This window comes from Podarcis raffonei, chromosome 8 (assembly GCF_027172205.1).
Source record: "Podarcis raffonei isolate rPodRaf1 chromosome 8, rPodRaf1.pri, whole genome shotgun sequence".
NCBI classification, from domain to species: Eukaryota; Metazoa; Chordata; class Lepidosauria; order Squamata; family Lacertidae; genus Podarcis; species Podarcis raffonei.
The window spans coordinates 62,437,785-62,461,265 of record NC_070609.1 but is presented as its reverse complement, the minus strand read 5'-3'; the positions used below and the strand labels follow the sequence as shown (position 1 = coordinate 62,461,265).

Sequence of the window (23,481 nt, the reverse complement as noted above, 5' to 3'; positions counted from 1 at the left end):
TGCTCCTGGGTGACAGGAACATCATAATGAATGAATTCTGATATAGCCTTGTTTCCCATTTTGAGAGGACCCTACGATATGGTAGGTTCCAAAACAGGAGTAGGAGACTGCAATGTGGTCAGTGGTGAGTAGACTGGAGAAATAAGAACTTTGACATAATCTCCATACTGGAAATGTACTCATACTAAAAGGGTTTTTAAAACAACAACAAACCACAACCATATTAATATTTTGAATAGTAGTATCCACGAGAGCCCCAGGTCTAGCACATTTTTCCTCTTAAGGCTGTCCAATGCTTGCTTTGTCATCAATATAGGGGATATTTGGCAAACCTGGAATGCCCCATAGTACAGAGCAATATTGTAGGGACAGGCATTTGACAAGGTCTTGTGCTGAAGGAAAAGTATTGGGCTCGATGCAATTCAGTGCCATATAACAGAAAACACTTTTCTGGATGTGTGGGATATATGTTGTGTGGGGCTAATACATTGGAAGCTCAACTTTCTCCCTCCGCTCTCTAATGTGCTGTAGTGGTTATAGAGTACAAAACTTTCCCATCCTTCCATAAAACCCCTCTAAATCCCATAGAATTTCTATTACAGTACAAAAGCAACTATCAATATGCACGACTTATGGTAGTGTGGTGTAGCCAGTGTGGTGTAGTGGTTAAGAGTGGTAGTCTCGTAACCTGGGGAACCGGGTTCGTGTCTCCACTCCTCCACATGCAGCTGCTGGGTGACCTTGGGCCAGTCACACTTCTTTGAAGTCTCTCAGCCCCACTCACCTCACAGAGTGTTTGTTGTGGGGGAGGAAGGGAAAGAAGATTGTTAGCCGCTTTGAGACTCCTGAAGGGGAGTGAAAGGCGGGATATCAAATCCAAACTCCTCTTCTTCTCTTCTTCTACATCTGACACTTGAATGCAGGTAATTCCATTTCTCCCCTCCCACACTGAGGATGCTTTCTGCAGCTATTGAGCATGCTCAGTCCTCTTTGGGCCATCCTCTCCCCCCCCCCTTTTAGTGGTTTCCTCCTCCTCCAGGTTTTCTGTACCTCCGCAAATCTTGGGGATCTCTTGAGTCTCCTGATACTTTTCTCCTGTACATGAGCGATGGCACCCACACAACCTAAGCATCAGAAAAACGGAAATCATGATAACTAGTGGAGCATTTCTTCTGCAAATATGGGTTGCTGGATTATGTAGCAAGCTCCAGTCCTCAAAGAAATGTTTCCTGGGAAAGATGGGCGAGCACAAGAAATCAAATTCACCTTTGCCTGCTCTCTCCTGCTTCCAACCAACTGCACTTGTCTCTTAATTGTAAACAATTTTTTCAGCCTTTTAAACCATCGTGGCTGCATGGGGTTTGGATGCATAAGCAAGCATGAAAAGCCTGAACAAGACAAAAAAGCCCTGGTCTAAAGAAAGCTAGTCACAAGCCCCATCGTTATGAGTTTTTCTTTAGAGTGGGTCCCCAAAATAGTAATTTTTTAAGGAAAGACTGATTTTCCTCATAACAATAACAGAACACTGCTATACTACTTCAGTGGTCAAAGATTTCAAAAAAGGCAGCTGTTGGTGAATATTAACTGCTTTACAATATTCTCATATTTATACTTCAGGCTTGAAAAATGATTGTAAGACATTAGGCATAAGATCAGTAAATTTACTTTATTAAAATTTCTTCATGCTCATCCTCTTTAAAATGCATAATTTTCATGATTCCTTTTCATATTACAATAAAGTTGAACAAACTTCTCCAGCATAAACCACATTTCCTTTTATTTTTAACTCTGAAATCATAAATTCAACTTGTATGTTTTTATGCTATCAAAGCCAACATAAATACAGTATTTACAGAACATTCAAATATGCTTTGCACTGTTGATCTGCCATCATAGAGGAGATCCATTTTGAGACCAAAAGGTGTTTAAAAATCCAAACTATCGCTTCACAAGTGGAAGATGTTTCAGCCTAGAAGAAAGCAAATGGGAAGGACTGAATAAGTAAATAATGGAAATAAACATCTAGAATTGAACCATTATAATCCATTTCTATATCAGCTAATCCAAACAGAGTCTTCAAGATATTGATTTGACCAGCAATCCAAAGAAGTCCAGGTATATTCTGAGCTAAACAATGAACAACATATCTGCTACTGTTCCCCAGTATAAACAAATCTCCCTACCCCAATAAATAAATTTGACAAAAAGTCACCACTTAAACTAGCTGTTCTCTGAAAGCATGAATCCCTTATTGTGGTCCAATATTAGTGAATGAGGTAAGCAAAGAGATGCACAGATTGAAAAATGAGTCAGACATCTGATCCAGGGAGATTTTCCTTATAATAGGGCAAACACAGTAACTGCCAATAAAACCTCTGAATGATGGAAGGAGACAACTGTGGTATTGATTTTTCCAGACCTGATAAAGGTTTATCTTAATCACACACATTCCATTTTTGTTGAATGTGAAATGGAACAAGATCAGAGCTATTGGGAAATTAAATTTAGACGAGCAGACTTTCAATTTTGTATCTAATTTTTGTAGTGATCTATGGAAGAAAATGGGCAAATATATCTGCCAGAAAAAATAAACATGTTTTAACTGAACTATGCCCCAGTGATTACGATGAAATTAGATGTAGAACGCTAGAATTCCTGGGACTAAGACCTATGGAACTTGGTGGGAATTGCTCCTGAGTAGACACGCCTAGGATAGTGCTGTAAACTTTGTTGAACAACTCGGGAAGCAAACAGCAACTACTTGTTTATTTCTTCCACTCCCTTTAGATAAAGTATCTCAAATAGATCTATCCCAATTTAGACAATACCTTAGTCTGGCTCATCATGGGCAAAACACTGTTTGATACAACTATCAGTAATGTGCTAAATCTTAAAATAAGGTACTCCAGGGAAAAGAGAACCAGGTCAGTGATATTGTTGCTAACTAAAATTATAGATGCTAAATGCCCAAGACAAGTGCTAATGCTGAAGTCATTAGGAGTTTCTGAACAGCCTGATTAACAGTCTCAAAGTCTCAATTTTCCCTTTCCTCTGGTAATTGTTGCCTTGACAGCTTTTAGTGTCCAGACCATAAAATACTGGGATGCAGGTACTCATATTAAAGTCAAGTGTTCTGTTATGGCCATTATAATTTGCCATTGTGAGTTTCCAGTAGGGTTCCTTTCCCTCTGCTTGCTGACCTGTTTTAGGAAAATTTTTCTGAGGTGCGTATATTCTGCAAGTTGACAGTGCATATGAAGCTATCTTACAGGTAACAAACTTGAAAAAAACACTCCAAAAATTCTAGAACTTTCTTTTAGTAAATTCTGAAATGAATAGAGCCATAGGTAAGCTATGCAAAGGACAATGTAGGCTATATTGCACAATTTCTTTGGAAGCAACTTAAAATACAATCCACTGGGACAGATTTATTAACCTTTGAGATATTAAAGCACTTTTTCTAAAGGAAGCGTAATAAATAAACAAGGAGGCTTGGTAAGACTCAGTTAAGCTGCCCAAGAAAGTTTACCAAAAAAACCCCCCAAAACAGTAAACTGTTGAAAAACCTGGAGCCTTATCCCTTGGAAACAAGCATTTGAAACTAGGCAAAGGGCAATTTGGAGGCTTCGTGGGGAGAAAAAAGTTGATTATTTCCTCCCTACTACAAAATGTTTTCTTCCTAAGGGATTTTTTAAAGGTATCAGGATTGTTACACATATTTGTGGTGATAAAGAACCCTGAAGCACCACTACAGGGAGGCTTCCCACTCAGTTGAGGTACAGATGGGGCCCAGATAAGGTTCAGTTGCTGCCGCAGAGGCAGTCGGGGGAATACAGCCCTGCACCAGAATCTGCTGAACCCAAGAGAAGAACTCCTGGAACAAGGCCAGCCTTTCAATGAAAATAGGAGAAGGAGATGCCAGAGAGGAACCCTGTGTTCCCTTCAACCCCACCGCCCCAGGAGAAGCCAGGTCCCTTTGAGGTCTCAGGGCCACATGTGGCCCCAGTGGCCAAGTTCTGGAGCTGGTCCGAGACACTCTCATCACCTCCTGGATCACAATCTCTTCCCTGATGGGAGGAATGTTAGCCACTGGGAAGATACAAGCACCACCGTGGATGGCCTCTGCTCCCCAAATCTTGTCATCTGAAGGGTCTGCTGAAAACAAGGGCTGGCCACCCACTGAGGCAAGTGTGCCATTTCTAGCTGACTAGTGATGTCTTCTCTCTAATCTCCTTTGATGAAAAAAGACCAAAGCTTGTTCAGTACAATATGGGGTAGCATTCTCTGTCACCTGACCTGCACAGGAGAGCCAGGAAGGAAGGAACTGGTGGAGCAAGTGGGAGGGACAACCCACCTGAGGATCCCACCCCCCACTGGAAAACCAGCCCCTTCATCTCTTTACCTTCTGAGAAGTTCCTGTGGTGGGATTTCTGTGGTCTCTTCCTCACTGTTGCTGCTATCAGCTGTGTCCGAGCCACTGTTTCTCTCCGAGTCACTGTTTTTCTCCAATTTCTTATTCTTGTGTTTGCCCTTGTGCCTGCTTTTCTTGTGTTTCTTTTTCTGCAAAACAAGTTCCAGGACTGATATGATGCACCTTACAAAGAGAAATTCGAAACTCAAAAAAATGAACTTTCTATAGTATGAGCATGTATGAGATGGCACAATGGCTATTCCAAGACAAAAGCTGGAAGAAGCTCAATAAGGTTAGCTTGATGACGTTTGTCAGAAAATGAGCCCTATCAACTTCAGTGGGTTTTACTCTTAGGAAGGTGTTAGCCAAAATGTAGCTGAAGAGTCCCCCTCACTCTGAAGTTACTAATAAATAACTACATTTAACACCCTCAGTTATTCCAAGCCTCCAGTCCTTATGGTATTTACCCAATGAAGGCATGTCAACACCAAGCACAGAATTTACATAGGGCCAGAAATTCATGCTTGTACAGGAACTGACATGTGCAGAATTCAACAAACTTAAGCGCTATTTCTATCATCTGCACACCACAAGCTGTTCAGACTAGATCCACACAGGGAAGGTTTATGCATAAAAGCTGAAGCCCCAACAATGAAACATTTGCAGGAGGAGGAAGAGGGACTGACCAGTGTAATTCTGTTCAGTGGAAAGAGCTGCACAGCATTTCCATAGGACAATTATTATACTGTATGCATTTTCTATGGTTTTGCATAAATTCTACGCCCAAAAAGTCAAATTGAAAAATCACCTTCTCCTTTTTGTGTTTGTGCTCTTTCTTGGTCTTGTGTTTTTCTCTGCTCTTTTTAGGTTTTGCTTTCTTGGCGGCTTCAGGAGAACTTGTAAGCTGGATTTCTTCATGCTTCAAAGGAGTGTCTAAAATCAAATCACATACAGAGGAAGTGCCTGATCAAGAAACATCAAAAATACTCAAGGAATGCCAACGTTTAGTTTTTGAAGTCCTTTTAAAGAACTTGACATCCTACTAAAGCTTTTATATTTTCATACAAACTACAGGCTTAGTTAAAAAAGTTCTGTCTCCTTCCAAATCTACTGATTCTGGAATCTGTACAGGGCCTCAGCAGGATTCAAATTTTCCTTGCTCAGGAGTCTGTGGTTCAATGATAGTATTTTCAATCAACTTTCAAATATTTCGCAAAAATGACAGAAACAAAGTTTGTTACATTCTTAAAGGTAAACAGACATTTTCTAGTGAGAAAAATACTTGTGAGGTAAGAAAATTCCTAGGCAAAAAAGGCCCTATTTAATATCATAACCCCCCGCCCGAAAAGGGATCTCTCCCCCACTCCCAACTATGCTACAGGGAGATCCAGGTGCACTTAAATAATAAAGGATCTTAAATGTGTTTCATTCACAGGATACTGCATGCTCTCACAATGGAAGAAGTTGAACAGGGAGGGAAATCCCTTAATACTGTGATGACATTTCGTGACTCTACCAAAAAATCCTTTTGGTAGGCATGATGTTAATACAAGCTCAAAGTTGCCTACACAACTAGTTTGCCTTCACGTTTAACTCCATAAAGAAAGTCCTCAATATTCCTGTATGCAAACTTTTAAAACTATACACTTAGACAAACTACATAACTGCAATTCATACAAAGTGTTCTGCAGAATTCACACGTTATGCTGAAATGTATTTACCAGAAGCAGCAACTGGTGGCAATCTTGGTCCAAATTCCTCTCCTGGATCAACTATGTCCATTGGGGGTGGAGTTAAGGTAACGGGAAGCTTGGGTGTGATTACTTCACTTTCTTTAACTGGAAAAGCACAATTTAAAAAAAAATTGAAGAGGCGCTTTGATAATAATGTTTCAATACCACAACAAGAATCACCATGCTGAGCCGACCATATAGCCCTTGATTTGTTGGTCCATTCAGAATCCCATTTCTGACAATGATAAGGTAGAAAAGGTTCTTATAATACATTTCTATGAGCTTGTGCCACCTCAGAGCCTTTTCTCTTAGTTAAAGGGACTTTAAGGGTTTCTATTGACAATTAATGTACTGTTGGTCCAGTAAACTTTATCCTATCTCCAGTTCTACTTACAGGGTATATCAGAAAGTGTCAGGATTTCACCAAGGTCTCAAGACCACACAAGAGTTCTTCAGACACTTCGGGCTGATTCAAACATAATACGCAACACAAAACCATCCCTGTGCATCCCTCTTCTCGCACTCCATCAGATACTTCCTTTTTTGCAGAAGCCAAAACTTGCTAGGATGTGACAGCAAACTACAGCCTGCACTTGCCCTCCAAATCAGTATGATACAATTAAGTTCAAACCATGGTTTTCAATCCTGGTTACGAAGGAAAGCACAAGCCCCCATATGGACATAGTGGCAAACTACAGTTTGCATCAAACTGGAACTACCTGAAGCACTATGTATTAGAAAAGGGAGTACAAGTCTCACTACCATAGCACCAAAGCACAGTTTGATGCCGTCCTGGACTAGCCACTGATTTTTACCTTGTTCATGAAGTGAAGGAGCACTTGGCACATCACAAGGCTTCAGACTTTCAGAATCTGGTTCTGTCATTGGTGTTGTTTGCTCTTCTCCGTCGCTCTCTTCTTCAGATGATTTTTCATCTGAGGAGCTGGCAAAGATGGCCTTAAATAAATCCATTGATGGCCTGCTTTCTTCTTCTGTTTCTTCATTCTGACCAGTACTTTCACTTAGTGTCTGCACAAGGGAACCAAAAGGAAGGAGGTTTACTTAACATATTTTGCTTTAAATGCCCCTTTATGAATGTGAATAGCAAACACAGGTTTTCTAAAGATCAGCAGACTATAGAGCCATGGTGACCACAACATTTCAGACACTGCTCTGCTCCACATAATGTTAATCTGGCTAAAATGGCAGAAATAAAATGCTTATTGTAAGATTTATGTTAGATACTCATGAGAAGCGCTTAAGCCCCTGGTCTTCCAGATGATTTGTTCATCTGGAGATACAGTTTAATGTCTTGTTTAAAGCAGATTTCTTCCCCTGAGAAGGGGCCACCAATTCGTCAATTCATTCAAATTCCAGCTATAGCTCTCTTAACTGCTTGGCCTTTGGATGAGGGTGGCTGTTGCTTGCTCTTGCTGAGTCTGTGCTTCCTTCAGTCTCATGCTCTTGACCTTTCATTTTAAAGAAGAATCCACTCCTTTATTACAACGGTCTACAACTAGTTGTAGCACATTTCTGCCTATACTGGGCACCGGGACAAAGCGAAAATCAGTGACAAGGAAGTACCCTAAATGCTGTGTGTACAATCACTTGACCACTTGGCTGCATCCCCACTTCTTCACAAGGAAGATCCATGTGAAGAACATACAATGAAAGCATCAAAACTCTGGTACTACTGTACCTTGTTAGAAACAGCTCCAGTACTTCTGTTTTTGTCCTTTGCTTCAACCACTGCTGGCGACTGTGCCTCCTGTACAACCTTTGATCTAGCCACGCTGATGAACTCACTAATGGCATCATTTTTCTTCTTCTCTTTGTCAGATACATCCCATCTAGATGGTTTCTTTGGCTCTTAAAAGATACAAACAAAATTCCCAGATTTCTTTAGTTTTCTAGTTATATTGATTTTGTCATTACTGCTTATATTTTAAAGCTTATTTGATATTTAAATAGAAGTTGGAGGTTATTGTTTTTCATTTGCTATTCATGCACCGGGTGCTTGGCATTCCGCATCTGTCCTGTTTGATTCCCCTCTGTTGTTCCTTAAAAGATAGCTTACTATTTTGAAATGCCTCAAGTATTTTAGTGGCCTGAATCTTTTACTCCCAAGTGATAACAAAATGGACCACTTACTGTTTGAAGCATTATTTTCTTGCATTCCTGCTTTTGTGGGTTGGCTCAACATGCTTGATGTCGCATCTGATACAGTCAAGAAGTTGAACACAGAATACTTGTCACGTTTCACTTTGGGCAGTCCAACAATACATGACCTGATGAAAAATTTAAAAATGGGGTTTTCACATCATTTCTTTTACATAAAAATAAGATCACACAAAACGAGAAACAAGCAAACCGTTTACAAGTGAAGCATAATTTTAGACATTTGTGGAAAATAACTTATTGACAAGAATCAAGACTAAAATTAACAATGTGACTAAGAAGGCCTAAAGAAGAAGGTTTTCATACGGAATCTACATTTTCTAAAATTAGCTTTTTCATATCTAATCATATCTATTCAACGCTATTTAGAAACTCAAGCAACTTACTCTGAATAGGGATCAGGAACATTAAACCTTTTGCACAATAATTTGTCCGGGTGCCACTCAAACGCCTCTCTTGTCAGCTTGCCAAACATCTTCATCTTTGCAGCAGCCTCTTTGTCACTGACAGCTGTCTAAAATAATCACAAAGGGATTAGTATCTAGAGTGCTGGAGGGGAAATAATGCACTAGCTACGGTAAATGTACACTGACTCTGAATTTAGTCACTTCCAAACACAATCTTTTTAAAATTGAAATTTATGAAAAATAAAACTTTGGGAATGATCTTAAACAGAGGAGCTTTGTGGAGGTGAATACAGGTCATCACAATTCACTGGTTACTGAAGGACTGAAGCAGAACAGACCTCTTCATCACGAGGAACTTCGACTTTTTCTGTGTCGTCCTCATGCTTTGCAGTGGTAAACCTTGAGGCCAAAACAGAGCTGGAGGGCTTGTAGAGCAGGGCAGCACGAGAAAACTCATCTTGCTCTCTTCCACGTTCCCACTCAGTCATACTGTGATCTAAGCAGCTTTCTAGCACATCTATAGGAAGATAGGAGTGAACAGGAGGCCATAAAGCTAAACTAAAAACACAAAAACAAATGAACCTTGTAAAACACACATATACAAAGGGGAGTGCATTTCTTATCTCAATCAAGTTGTTCACACCAATAAATGGTACACAAAAAGCACAAACAAAAAGGAAAACTACAAGACAACAGCCTCAAAAGAAGCACTAAAAAGCCATGAACAGCCAAAGTGTCATTCTGGTTCTAGGAAACAGAAAATTGTATGGTTGCATTAAAATACAAATTCTAAGTGAATCACTATCATACAACTGTGCGATGACATCACATAAGATTTCCTTGCTCCTGAAGAAGATGGTGTCAAAATGTATTAGACATACCAATAGTCAACATCATGGTAAATTTCTGTTTATTAGTACCAGTTTGACACCCTGCCCCTTCTTTGCATTTTGTTACCCCTCTGCTTATCACAAGCACAACATTTGGATCCAGATGTAAAACCTATTTCATGACAGGGAAGAAGAGCTGCGTGTGATTTTGCCAATTACCTTTCTTTCCATCTTTAAGACCTTCTATGTAATTTTCATATCTCTTTTGTTTTTCTGGATTTTTTGCAAATGGTTTGAAGTCACTAGATCCAGTGGCGGCCAACTGGGTTCCTAGCACCAATTGCCACCTCTGTGGAGTAACAGGTAACACAGGCACCTGGGATTTGTCAGGCAAGGGCCTCTGAGGCTGGAGCGCTGGAGCTTTCACTTGCTGCTCTGCTGCCTGTTTCACTTCTCGGATTCTTTCTTTGTCTTTATCTGACAAATATTCCAGAACGGAAGTCGCTGGACCTAAGAAAGAAACATTATGGTGTAAAAACAGGACAACAAGGAAAACTTTTGTTTTAAGAATCTAAGCAGTACAGTGCTTTAAATATATTAGCCAACACTTTGAATTGTCCTTGGAAAGGAACTGGCTAAAATAGCATCCTAACTTGACAAGCAAGGCGGCCTTCAAATTTAGGCCTTCAACTTTAGCCTATGGTCAAGAAAAAAACAAGGGAGTGCACTGACTTTCTCAGTGACCTTCCAACACTGAAGAGCCTGTGGACCTACTGAGTAAAAATGTAAGTGAAGTCTGAAAAGATGAAGCACACACGCGCGCACACACACACACAGAGACCAGAGTAAATACAGCCCAGAATATCTGTGCTTGTTATGTATGATTACAAGGGGGGCTACCTATTAACCCACTGGGTTAATCAATATTCAGTAAGGAGGGGTCTGATCAATAAGGAGGGGACTGCTGTAAACTTAAAGAATGAATGCCTTTAATACAAATTTGCCAATAAAACCCCCCTCAAAATGGTCAAAGCAACAGGAACCTACAATAGAAACATGTGAAATGCAAGGAAATATTCAGCATCCTGGGTACCTTCCAGACTCTTCTCGCCCAGCAACTCCCTCCGCTGAGCAGCAGTCTTCTGGTGTCTGCTTTGCAGTGCTGCATCACTCTCAAGTTTCCCAGTCGATTCTGCTAATGTCTGCACTAAATGAGAGTTTTCACTGCTAACTTTTAGCACAGGTCGAAAGTAATGGACTGGTCTGTAATCCCTTGGCAGGTCAGGAGGAAGATAAATCTTGTAAAAGAAAAGCAACAGAGAACATTGAATATTTTGTAGATGTGGTTTCATTTTGATTACTTAAGCTTTAAATATATACAATGTCTCTATCAATCACAGGACACTGTCCAAGTTTAAGACGAAATCAGGTGTACAAACCAGTACACAGAATTAGGTCCTGTTCATTCTGCAATATTTCAACTGTAAACAAAATCCCTGATAGTCACAGACCATCAAACACCATCACATGGCACCAAGTTGCCCTAATTCATCCACAGCTTCTCTTGTTTTCATAATCTTGTCAACCTCTGCAAAAACGCCACCTTCCATTACAGTGATACCTCTGGTTATGAACTTAATTCGTTCCAGAGATCCATTCTTAACCTGAAACTGTTCTGAACCTGAGATACCACTTTAGCTAATGGGCCCTCCCACTGCCGCCATCGTGCGATTTCTGTTCCAATCCTGAGGTAAAGTTCTTAACCAGAGGTACTACTTCCGGTTAGCAGAGTCTGTAACCCGAAGTGTTTGTAACCAGAGGTGTTTATAACCCGAGGTACTACTGTATATGGCAAGTTAAATTGCGTCTAGAACTATGCTACTTAATCACTGGAAGAATAAACCTTCTGTGTCATTTCCCCCGGCTATACATTCTCAGTTGCCAGGATCAAATCAGGGCAGTGGAGTTCCAACCAATTACACCTTCCCTGCCTTATTTTTAGGGTAGAGAAAGAATAAAGAAGTATTGAGTCTCTACAGAGAGTTTGTGAAAACCTGATACGCTGCATTGGAGAGATCCTCCTAACTTTTAAACAGAATTAGTAAGATGCCTGTTTGGGTTAAGCAAGCAAGAATGAATTGATCCTGTTAAATTGTTTGACAAAAATGTTTTTTGGGTTTTTTTGTGCTGTGGATTTTGAAAATGAAAAATAATTAATCTTGTTGGCAATTTAACAGATAAATTAATTGATACCACCAGAAGCACTTCTGTTTATACAGCTAAGCCATCACCAGCATAAATAGGGAGGTAGTTGGCAGTTGAGTTTCCTACCATGAACCATTAACATATCTCCTGATCTCCTCCCCCATACCAATTTGAGCAAAAATCTGCAGGTATGTAGGGAAAGGGAGCTATCTTATGAGATGTCTTGTTCAGGGGAAAAATAAATTCGTTTACGTACCTTTTGAGAAGTTACAGACTTAGATGCTGGTGAGAACCCATCCAAAATTTTCCCAATGTACTTATGTTCTCTCTCTGTTCCTATGAACACAATTAGATTCCATAAGTGGTTTCAAGCAAAAACAAATGGGAGCAGAGCTGGACAATATATGGCAACCTCCTCTACAAGACCCTCCCTCTAGGAAGTTTCAGGTGAACAGGATTTTGGGGCTCCAGAAATTCCAGATTCATACCCTGCTTGCTTCTATACTGCTTAGGTGCTGTCCATCCATACAACCCATCTCCGGGTTCCTCATCTTTTAGAACAGTATCATATTTAGAAAGTGATTCAGTAGCATAAATGTCGTCGTCTTCATCTTCTAAAGCTCCTACACCAAAAGCCTAAGGAAAACAATATAACATAGAATGGTTACAACTGAATATTTCAACAGCCCACTAAGTGTTTGTCTTAAAAAAATGCACACAGGGATCTACAGTTAATTTGAGGGTGCTGAACTTATAACTGTGTCAGGGCCCCTATTGCCACCCTGACACCAACATGGGCACAAGGTCATATACACAGAATTCACAAGGAAGTCAATGCACTCCCTTGTTTGGTTTTACCAGGCCGCAGGCTATCTTGCTTGTCAAGTTAAGATGCTATTTAGCCAATTCCTTTCCAAGGACAATTCAAAGTGTTGTCAAATATATTCAAAGCACTATACTGTTTTAATCTAGGGAATCTAAAAGGTTCACATTCTCTCATATGAACCACTCTAGTTATTGAGGTAACCAACAGAGGCCTGGCTCCATGCTCCACCACACGTGGAATCAAAACTGGCAATGTTTCAGGACAGGGCCTTTTCAACGACAAGCTGCAAAAGCTAGTGATCTTTATGGATTAAGCAGGGCTCCTAAAATAATTTATTACACACATTACTTTTTTATCCTCCTACCACATGTCATTACCTGCAAAAACTCTACCTAACACGAATGCAACTATGGATAAGCCTGCCTGAAGGATGTACCAAGGTGCTATTTATTTCCTGATATTTTTACATGAACCATGTGCCTTTTATACCAGTCATGTGTCTTGTTTTTGAGAAACCACTTAAGAACTCACAGAAATGCAAATAAAGATGTGGACGAGCTTCCATGTAGCACACAGGCATTTACTAGAATTCTGCAAACAGCAAAACTTCTGTTCTGCTTTAAATGTACTTTGAGCTTTTTCATCAACAAGCATGACTGGCTCCAGGTTTTTTGGGAGAAGGGGCCTGGCAATGTGCCAGTGAGCAAGTACCCAAATCCCACTCCATGTAGGTGCAACAAACATCAAAGAAGGGATCTTCCTTGCTCAGGACAGAGGGCAGACAGCGATGGCTGCTGCTAGCAACAACCATCAGTTTCAAGCAGGAGAAGACAGGCAAGCGAGTGATGATACCTTTTGCTCCTAGGTGCCATTGCTGCTCACTCAGGTGGGTGGGTGAGGGAACCACCATCACTGTTAAGAGGGATTGGGTGGGGGAGATGAGCAAGTGGCGCAAGCTTCTGCTCCTCCCACCCATTGCCGCTCAATTGTTCACCTAGCAAAAGAGTGGCAGCTGCCGGTTCTATCCTCTCCCTTCACAGCAGCTGCTCCTGCCTTCCACCGCTCTTGGCTCACATACTAGCAGGTCAACGGCAGCTTCCCTCAACTTCTCAGGCAGGGGAGGGTAGATGAGGGGTTGTTTCTGTCGGGATTCAAGCCAAAAGTCAGAGCCTCCAGCTCTGCTCTTAGTCCAGAGGAATTTGGCCACCCTCCAGGTGCCCGGCTTGAATCCTTGACCTCCCCTGCCAGCGTCTGCCAGCAAGATCAAAGGAGGTCTCTTCGGCGATCCTTTTCAAACGTGAAAAGAACACACCACTCCTCCCCCAGAAAGGGGGAAAGAGACAGACAGAAATATATTTACATGTCTTTATTCCTGTCGTTCACCAGTACAGAGAAAACATGTCTGCACACTCTGCTTCCCACTGCAGAGAGAGAATAAACTCCACCCATGTACTTCCAGTACAGGGTCATGTGCTGCTCTGAGGTAACATCCGGCTCTCAGAGCACTTTACAGACAGTCCCAGTTTCCCACGGGACAATCCAATAACAGCCACATCCTGTTTACCATTCCAGCCACCTGGTGCTTGCTTCTGCATTGCTCCTTTTTCGTAACATCCTCCCCCAAAAGAATCAATGCGTGTTGCAGCAAGCAAAGCATGATCCAAAGAAGAAAACAAACAGTTGTTATACACATAACACTCCCCTGTTGTTTCAGTTCCACCCTTGGAACTCCCCGCCACTGGTTTCCCCAGTGTACCTCTCTGGTTGTCTGGTTTCCAAGGAATGAGTGCATCTGCATTACCTTGGCTAGCAACTCTCTGTTGTGTCTTTGTCTTTGACTTAGACACAGCTCCAACCTGTCCTCGGTTGTTTACAACAGCAACACATGCAACAGCTAAGTTAGCAAACTCTTTTGAGTACCTCTTGGGTGGTTGACCCTTTGTAACTCTCTCAGACCTACGTATGAGGTGCTGATCCTCTCTGCTCACTGGTCCAGTCTCAGGACTCTTTGGAGAACTAGTTCCAATGGTAAACAGTGGTTCATCCTTCAGTTGTGAAGGCCTATCTATTGTGTGAGACTTCCTCTCAATGACTGTGACAACTGAGCTCTCCGAGCTATCAGTGTCATCACTTTCTGTACAGCTGAAATCAGTGAAATCATCATCATCATCTGAATCGTCCTCAGTGGGAAAAGTGTGTACTATCACTCTCTCCTGTTCAGGAGCACTCTCTAGAAATTTTGTGAGAATCACCTGACCAGATTCAGACAAAATTACTCTGTAGAGACCCTTTTCATACCCCACAAAAATGCCTCTGGCATTCTTTACTCCACCTGGAGCTTCTGTTCTCACATGAGACCCAAAAACCTTGAAATGGGCAACAGAAGGTTTTCTGTGGAACAGTTTCTCAAAAGGAGAACTTCCCAACTCTTTTGAAACCTTTCTCACTTTCGTATAACAGTACGACATCAGAGACTCGGCCCAGTACTCATGTGGCAGATGTGAACTAAGCAATTGCGCTTCCATCCCCTTTTGCAATTCTCTGTTCACCCGTACACAGACACCCCTGTTCCACGCTTCCGCTGAAACAGAAACCTTGTGTCTTATTCCCTTCTTCTGCAGGAACCTCTGGAAATTCTGTAAAAGAAAAATCTGCTTCTTGTCTGTGAATAGACAATCAATGTTCGCATCATGCATACTCTTAACTTTGTCACAAAACTCCTGAAACCTCTCTAAGGCTTCCTTTGGCTTTCTCAACACATAAACCCAGACATAGTTAGAGAAATGATCCACACACACAAGATAATATCTTGCATTGCCTCTAGATGGTTCTAGAGGACCAATCACATCAGCATACACCCGCTGAAATGCTCTGTTGACTCCGGTCTTCTTCTTGCTCACACCTGCAAGAGAAACTAGGTTAGACACAGATGAATTACATTCCATGTAATCACTTTGTGCAAAAGTCAACAAATATAGTCCATCCTTCTCCCTGGCTGAAAGAAATAACTCTCCATCTTTGTAGATCTCGCAGCTTTCAGCATCGTAGGACAGTTTCAGTCCTCTCTTTGCAATCTGCGAAACACTCAGCAGATTGAACTTCAATTCAGGAACCAAGTAAACATTGTTTATTGTCAAGTCCAGACTCTTCAGATAGACAGTCCCCACGCCGGCCGCTTCTAGCTCCTGACCATTGGCCTGTGTCACAGTGAAGCTTTGCTTCTTAAACGATGAAAAGAGTCCTTTGTGTGGGGACATATGGACGGTCGCTGCAGTGTCGATAATAAACGCGTTCCCAACATCTGGCGTGGTTCCTTTCGCCATCAATGCCTTTCCAGGTTTCACCATAGGCTTGGTATGACCTTTGCCTGACGCCTCAGGCTTTGCTGAGCGGCCCTTCGCTCCTTTTGGCTGACGTGGCTTCTTACAGCTCCGCTGAAGATGCCCAGCCTGTCCACAAGTGTAACACTGGACAACATTCAAAGCTACAGCATCCTTTCCAGTAGCCTCATCGGTGGGGGAATTAGAACTCCGTTCCTCCCTCCCCCTGTCCTTTTCTTCCAGTGCAGCATGCCGGCTGTGTTCATCTAGAACCACGGCACTCAGGGGCACTCCCCCCTTCTTGGCATCCATGCTGAATCCAAGGGTCAGCTTTACACTCAATCTCAAGCCAGCTTTCACTTTTCAAGCCAGTAAAACTCCAAAAGTCTTTGTTTACTGCTTCACTGGCAGGCTTGCCTTTGGGCTGTTTTTTTCAAAACCCTTGCACAGCTGCGCAGATACACTTTCGATTTCCCAGGCTCTTTTTTAGGCCACTCAGTAACTGGCAGACGTTGCCTAGCAACCTGCTCAGGACGGAATTCCTTATCTAAACCACAGGAATTCCTGGTATGCAAGCTTGCTCTTTCAGAGCTGTTTTTCTCAAACGCAGCTTGTGAACCAGATAATAAATCTTTCTGCGTTCATTCTCTCTTGCCCAAAATGCAGCATACCTTTTCCGTTGCCTTGAAACACACTCCTCTCGGTGTCCAGCTGTCTGTTTCAGCTTCTGGCTGCAGGCAGACGCTTTTCTTTATCTCCTTAGGTGCAGAGGATGGCAACGATTCATCGACCTCTCACCTCTCATGCAGATTCTCATGGATCAGATAACCATCCTCTGCTACCAGTTGTCGGGATTCAAGCCAAAAGTCAGAGCCTCCAGCTCTGCTCTTAGTCCAGAGGAATTTGGCCACCCTCCAGGTGCCCGGCTTGAATCCTTGACCTCCCCTGCCAGCGTCTGCCAGCAAGATCAAAGGAGGTCTCTTCGGCGATCCTTTTCAAACGTGAAAAGAACACACCACTCCTCCCCCAGAAAGGGGGAAAGAGACAGACAGAAATATATTTACATGTCTTTATTCCTGTCGTTCACCAGTACAGAGAAAACATGTCTGCACACTCTGCTTCCCACTGCAGAGAGAGAATAAACTCCACCCATGTACTTCCAGTACAGGGTCATGTGCTGCTCTGAGGTAACATCCGGCTCTCAGAGCACTTTACAGACAGTCCCAGTTTCCCACGGGACAATCCAATAACAGCCACATCCTGTTTACCATTCCAGCCACCTGGTGCTTGCTTCTGCATTGCTCCTTTTTCGTAACAGTTTCCAAGGGCAGCAGGCAGGCAGAAGGGGCTGGAGGAAGAGATGCCGGACCTAGTGCCACTGTTGCTGCCATCCAGGCCCAGATGCAAGTGGGGGCGGCTACTAGTGCAGCTGAGTGAGCATACTTTATGTATAGCAGTGTGTCAACATACAAACTTGGCCGCTGCCCAGTGATGACCCACAACACTGGCCCTGCAAATTAACTGCACAAGACAAGTGGTGAGATTGATATCATGACACACAAGGCTGGGTACACTGTATACATGCGCAAACCCACACACCATCTACCCAGAATTTAACTCAAATTCTGCAGCAAGATAAGCTGAACTGGGAAAGCAATGGAAGCTGACTCCCTTGGCCCCCTTCTCCTAATCAGTGGTGAATAGTAAGTTGCACTGGGCACTGAAAGCACCCATAGAAATCCTCTTTTAGCTTCAAACATTTTAAAAGGCATCATCCATTCACTTATAAGCCCATCTATCTTCACAGCCAACAAGGGTGAAAAAACTTTTAACCAGCAGCATTTTACCTGGCCTGAAATGCCAAGCTTCCGCCCTTTACTGTGGCGCAGATCTCCAAGACTTGAGTTTTCAGCACTGGGGTTGAAAAGGTCAATGTGCTCTTCTGAAGAGCCAAATAAGGCTTTGGTGGGATCCAAGCCTTTGTACCCAAGTCCATGGACGTTATCTTTAGGAGTCAGGTCTACAGGCACTACATCTTTGGGTGCAAATGTCACGTTTTCGGGGCGATATTCATCCTCTTCTTCCTTTAGGAAATTAACACACATTTGTAACAAAGCATTGGTACTGAGGTCAGCAAAAAGACCTTGCTTGCATTCATCCCAAGAATCCTTCCTCTGCTGCAGGGGACAACAGTTTTGTGTCCGGAAGCTACAGGCTGACTGCAGAGCTGAATCCAGTGGAGGGACAGGCCAGAACAAAGGTGAGCCTCTGCTCTCTCCCCAACCCCATTTCTCTTCATCCAGAAGGCTGCAGGGACAGATAACTTTCATCTAAACTGACCACTTGTAAAAGGCTCTTGAAATTAGGCCAATGGACTCATGTGGCTCCAGGATGCCCTGCTCTGCCCCATTCTGAGTTATTACATTTGCAAGCTTTTGGGAGCTGAGACTTCTTTTTGGTTAGCTATGCTATCTAGTAAAAGTCTACATACAGTAATAGTGATCTAGAAAATTGGAGTAACTGTTTAAGAAGAATGTTAATGTCATCGGAAATGATCCTTTGTGTGCTTTGCACAACTGCAGATGAAACAAAAAACAGTGGCCCCCACCCAAAGTAAAGTGTTGCATAAGCAATACCTCTGACTCCTCAGATCCAGGGGGCAAAGCACAGCCATATATTTTCACTTCAGGCTCTGCAACCAAGTATGAAGACACAAGGTTAAATTTCTATCACTCTTCATTATCATGACTATGCAAAGGGCAACGTGCCCAGAATCTACATTGCTGTGGCTCCACTGAAGTGGGTCACAATAAGGTTGACATAGAATGGAATGTAAGAGTCATTTTGGTGTAAATGGTTAGAGTGTTGCACCAGGGTTTGAATTCTCACTATCCATGAGGATTCATGCCAAGGTCACTGGGTGTCCTTGGGCCAGTCACAATTCCTCAGCCTAATCTAACTCACTGGGGAGGGAAAAACTACCTTGAGCTCCTTGGAGGAAAGGTGACATGTAAATGTAATAAATAAATGGGGATTATACAAACAATACAAAACATTTCATGGAATATACCAGGCTTCTGCTTCCGTGGTTTCCTCTTTACTCTAGGCCCAACTCCTTGTCCTTCTTTCCAGCCCATTTTTCGCAACAAGTCAATACCAATGGTTATTCTGAAAAGCAAATTTATTAATAGTTTTTGTAACCACATATACTAAAAACTTTGTGCAAACAATACATACTGCAAACATCAAGCAAAACACAGGCCAAGTTTTCAGAGCTCTAGATTTCGCATCAGTGAAGTCTGAGGAGGAAAAGCTGGTGCTGCCGAGTCTATGTCCCCTTCCCCAATTTTAACCCATTATCAGTTGTATTGCCTTTTATTCATTAACACAAATAATTTTCCATAATAGGTACTTACTTTGCAGGTGCTATAAATTCATCCAACACAGTGGCTCCAGGGATTGGGCCAACAACTCCTGCAAGTTGTTTGGCCTTCTCTTTTATTTTATCTTTGCTTTTGGAAGCAAATTCATTTGTAATTGAAATTTCCTTTGGTGCTATCCCATGTTCACCAAGATCCTTTGGAGCAAGGGGAGAAAGTAAGAAGAAACAAATCATATTAGAAAGGATTCCTCCTCATCCACATATTAAAACAATTATCTTGAAATGAAAACAAAGAGCAGCTTCATTGTAACATAAAATGTATTGGTTCTTGGCAAAACATACTTCTTATTTATTGTGCATTGCAGAAATAACACTACATACATATATACTTAAGACTAATGAATAACCAGAACACAGACACACACATCCCATTTACGTGGAACTTCAAAAGATTATGACAGTGCTTTATTTATTTCTTTAAAATGCATTATTTGCAAATTTACCTCTTCATCCATAAAATCTTCTGGCCCCAGAACTGTTTTTTCTGCTCTGTTTTGACGTGATGATACAAAGGTTGACGGTGCCCATCCTTTAAAGACAATAACAATTCATTCTTATAAGACATGAGTAATTAAAACACTAGCATAATGTTTCATAGTGGAAATGGAAAGTTATGTTTAAAATTACATAACGTTACCCTGTCTGTAATCCTGTCCACATTCACAGGTGAGTAAGTGCCAGTGAAATCAGTGGTGCTAACCTCTGAGTAAACATGCATAGTATTGCATTGTAATTATGCAGTGCTAATAAGCTAGCATTTACAAGGGGCCCCTAAGGCATTTGGACCCAATTCAAGATGCTAGTTTTACTCTATGAGAGCCCAAATGACTTGGATCCTTCATACTGTTGCAATTACCACCCTCACTTTGTTCCATAGTGATCTCTACAGTGAACAGAGCAGCTTTCTGGCTGTGCCAAAGCATGGGCTGAAAGTGGGTCGTGTGGGGGCCTTGCTTAAGCAAAGCAGTTCAGGTCACTGCTTGGATAAGGGACTGTCTGGAACCCCATGCAGACTTCCCTGAGTTCATGATGGAACAATATAGATGTCTTTTAAATGAAGCAAGCCTGAACCACAAGAGGATTTGAGAGGTACTCCAAATGTCTATAAGAACCAAATTAAGTGTTGCTTTTTTAAAAAAAGGAAATAAATGCCAACAAACTGGAGCCATGATATAAAGATTAGAATAAAAACTAGTCACAAAGTATTTTTATATATCATATGTATTTACATTAACGTAATGGCATCATCTAATAGCAACTAGAAACAAACAATATATATCTATTCATATCCAAAGCTAAAGAATACCAACAGTGTATAATGAAAAAATATTAGCAAGAAACTGAATAAACGTAGGTTATATTTTAACTGTCACAGGCTTTAACTGGATAGTGCTTTACCATATTCATGTATTTTGTTCTAAAATCTTTTTGTAAGTCACATTGCAAGGACAATGTGCCACAAAAGTCAGTGTGAAAATTATTCCAAAAAAATTATAAATATTTTAAATATCCCATTCTTTGTTCAAAGAGCCCAGGGTAGCATAGGTGGTTCTTCTTCCGATCATTTTATCCTCAAAATGACCCTGTGAAGTAAGCTCGCCTAAAAGGTAGCCCAAGGAGTTTTGTGTAAGATAGAAAGAAAAGAACTTTTAGATATTAGTCATTACCCACCTTCTTTTGAGCCCACTGTGTTAAAGTAGCCAGCAGAGAAACCACCACTAAATGCTCCATGGAAACGTTTGTACCGTCCCTTCTCATCTTTGACAGTCTGCTCTTGGAGAGGAACTGGTTTCTTAATTCGCTCACCTGCAATTATTGTTTTAAGAAGCAGAAATTAATCAGAACAGTGAATGAAAGGTGTAAAGAGGAGGCATATGGGTTTGCTATTCCACTATGAAAATTAGTTTCCACCCTGCCCAGCAATGCCAATTTATCAAGGCAGACTCAGGGGAGAAAGGGCCTAGAAGCCATTCCTCTCCTGGTTTATGCACAGAGGGCAGCTCCTTCACATGTTAGCTCTCTTCCCAAATTCACATAAACAAGATGAGACATGGGGGGGGGGGAGTCAAACCCTATGCTAGAGCAGCAACAAAGAGGCTCACTAACCAATATGATCAAAAGGTAGGAAATACGGTGATTTTCACTAACTTTTCAATTCCAACTACACCCTACCTCTCACATGCACTTCTAGCTACATATGGCACCAGTAAGGAGTCAAACAAAACCACTGGAATATGTACTGCTTCAGTTTAGGAGTACTGAGCTACACAGAGTATCACAAGTATTAGGCTGGTTTCGTATGATCAATTTCTTCAGTTCAGCCACTTGCTTAACAGTCTTATGGTGCGAGATTATGGATATCTACTGAGAAGCAAGTACCATCAAGTTCAATGAGACTTATTCCCAAGTAGAACTGCAGTCCTAATTCCTACCCCATTTTAAGCAAGAATACCTGAACCAATGTGAGAGGCGATCTGCACATTAACTGTGGGGACATGCAAGGGAGACTAAACATTAGGAAGAACTTTCAGAAGGCGGTGGACCCTCCTTTGGAGGCTTTTAAGCAGACGTTGGATGGCCACCTGTCAGGGGTTCTTGAGCTGTGATTCCTGCATTGCAGGGGGTTGGACTAGCTGGCCCTTGGGGATCCCTTCCAGCAAAACGATTCCATGTGTTCATCACCCTTCAGCCCCAGCAGCCATCACCGGCAAAGACATGGGCGTTTTTCTTAGGGTGTGTGTGTTAAAAAGTGTTTGAGCTTTCTTCGTGAGATCGCCCCCAAAATGGCTGAGCTTTTTTTGGGGGGGGTCACAGACATTTCCTTTAAAATGTAAAAATACCACCATAAAGAGGATACTACGGGGGGAGGCTTTTGTTTTTTGGGGGGAAAGTTTCTTACGTATTTTTAATGCTTTTAAATACTTCGTAAGAATTTCAGGCCTGCCCCCCACAGCCCCACCAGTTGGCTACCCCCAGGATCAAAAAGATCGGGTGCGATGGAGTCTGGAGCCTCGCAGCATCTGGAGGTGTGTATCCTACCTCCCCACCCCCGAAATAAAAGGGCTGGCACATCCTTCTAGGCAGGGTGAGGGTCCGCCCCCAATAGTCAATAAGCACCCCCCAGCCTCCCTGAGCCCCTTTCCCTGGGACCCTTCCCCCAAACAAGAGGAGCACATCAGCCCCCACCCGCCTCCCTCTCCCCAGTGGACTCTGTGGGGCGCAGGGTCCCCAGCACGGGCAGTGCTCTCCCCTCAGCGAGGCCCCGAGAAGAAGCGGAGGGAGGGCCTGGCCGCCGCCTCAACTCACCCTCCTCCAGGGGCTCCAACGGCGTGCCGAAGCTCACCAGCTCTGCCTCCTCGTCGTCGTCGCCGCCGCCGCCGCTGCTGCTCTCGCCCGCCGCCATCTTGCCGGGCCTCTAAAGGGGCGGAGGAGCCCCGGTGCCGCCTCTTCCTCGGCCTCTCTCAACGGGGCGGCGCCTTCGAGCTCAGCGCCGCGGCCTGACACGCCTCGGCCGGCCGTGCGGGCGGAGGAACCGACGGGGCGGCTCTCCTGCTGCAGCTGAGGTGAAAGGCAAAATCCAACACCGACCGTCGGCTCATCGGCGACGGTTGCACAGAAAACGCCATAGCGACTACACAACCACCACAACGCCAGCCAGCAGGACTCTTTTATAACGACGGACAATAGCATGGATTTTTTTCTTTCTTTCCTTGTTTTATTTTACCCGCCCCCTCACCCTAAGGTGCCCCAAGGCAGGTTGCAACCATAGCTGTCAACTTTTCCCGTTTCTTGCGAGGAATCCTATTCGGAATAAGGGAATTTCCCTTAAAAAGGAAACGTTGACAGCTATGGTTGCAACGTCAAAACACAATATTGAAAACAGCCGGGAATAACTTCCGATCATAACGTAATAATAATAACAAGAAGGATAAGGTAGGTCGTGGAAAATAAGCACCTCGGGTCTCAAAAAAAGTCCGAGGGAAACAGCGCTTTCAGCGCCTTTCGGGAGCGCCCTCTGTTAAAACACGTCGATATAACGGGAGGACCGAATTATAATGCTAAAATTACAATGCTAAAACTGTAGCCTTTTCAGGCCTTGCTTTTATTATTAGCAATAAAGCTCTTTCAA

At 42.6% G+C, this 23,481-nt stretch overlaps 1 protein-coding gene across 3 annotated transcripts; it reads right to left on the bottom strand.

Moving 5' to 3' along the window:
- Window positions 1–1,651: 1,651 nt before the first annotated feature.
- GPATCH1 (G-patch domain containing 1) lies at window positions 1,652–22,829 on the bottom strand. 3 transcript variants are annotated; one of them, XM_053400318.1, is made up of 20 exons: window positions 22,659–22,826; window positions 21,024–21,158; window positions 19,796–19,881; window positions 19,327–19,487; window positions 18,981–19,078; window positions 18,547–18,602; window positions 17,758–17,994; window positions 12,253–12,400; window positions 12,021–12,100; window positions 10,653–10,857; window positions 9,779–10,069; window positions 9,068–9,246; window positions 8,709–8,836; window positions 8,296–8,432; window positions 7,844–8,013; window positions 6,960–7,173; window positions 6,133–6,249; window positions 5,220–5,344; window positions 4,403–4,560; window positions 1,652–1,969 (listed from the first exon to the last, which is right to left on the bottom strand). In XM_053400318.1, exons 1-20 carry the CDS (start codon window positions 22,753–22,755, stop codon window positions 1,939–1,941), a joined length of 2,853 nt encoding a protein of 950 aa, XP_053256293.1. In that variant the 5' UTR covers window positions 22,756–22,826; the 3' UTR covers window positions 1,652–1,938. The 3 variants fall into 3 exon arrangements, with proteins under 3 accessions (XP_053256293.1, XP_053256294.1, XP_053256296.1); XM_053400319.1 differs by having other exon boundaries at window positions 6,133–6,243; window positions 22,659–22,824; XM_053400321.1 differs by lacking the exon at window positions 1,652–1,969 and having other exon boundaries at window positions 4,455–4,594; window positions 22,659–22,829.
- Window positions 22,830–23,481: the final 652 nt, after the last annotated feature.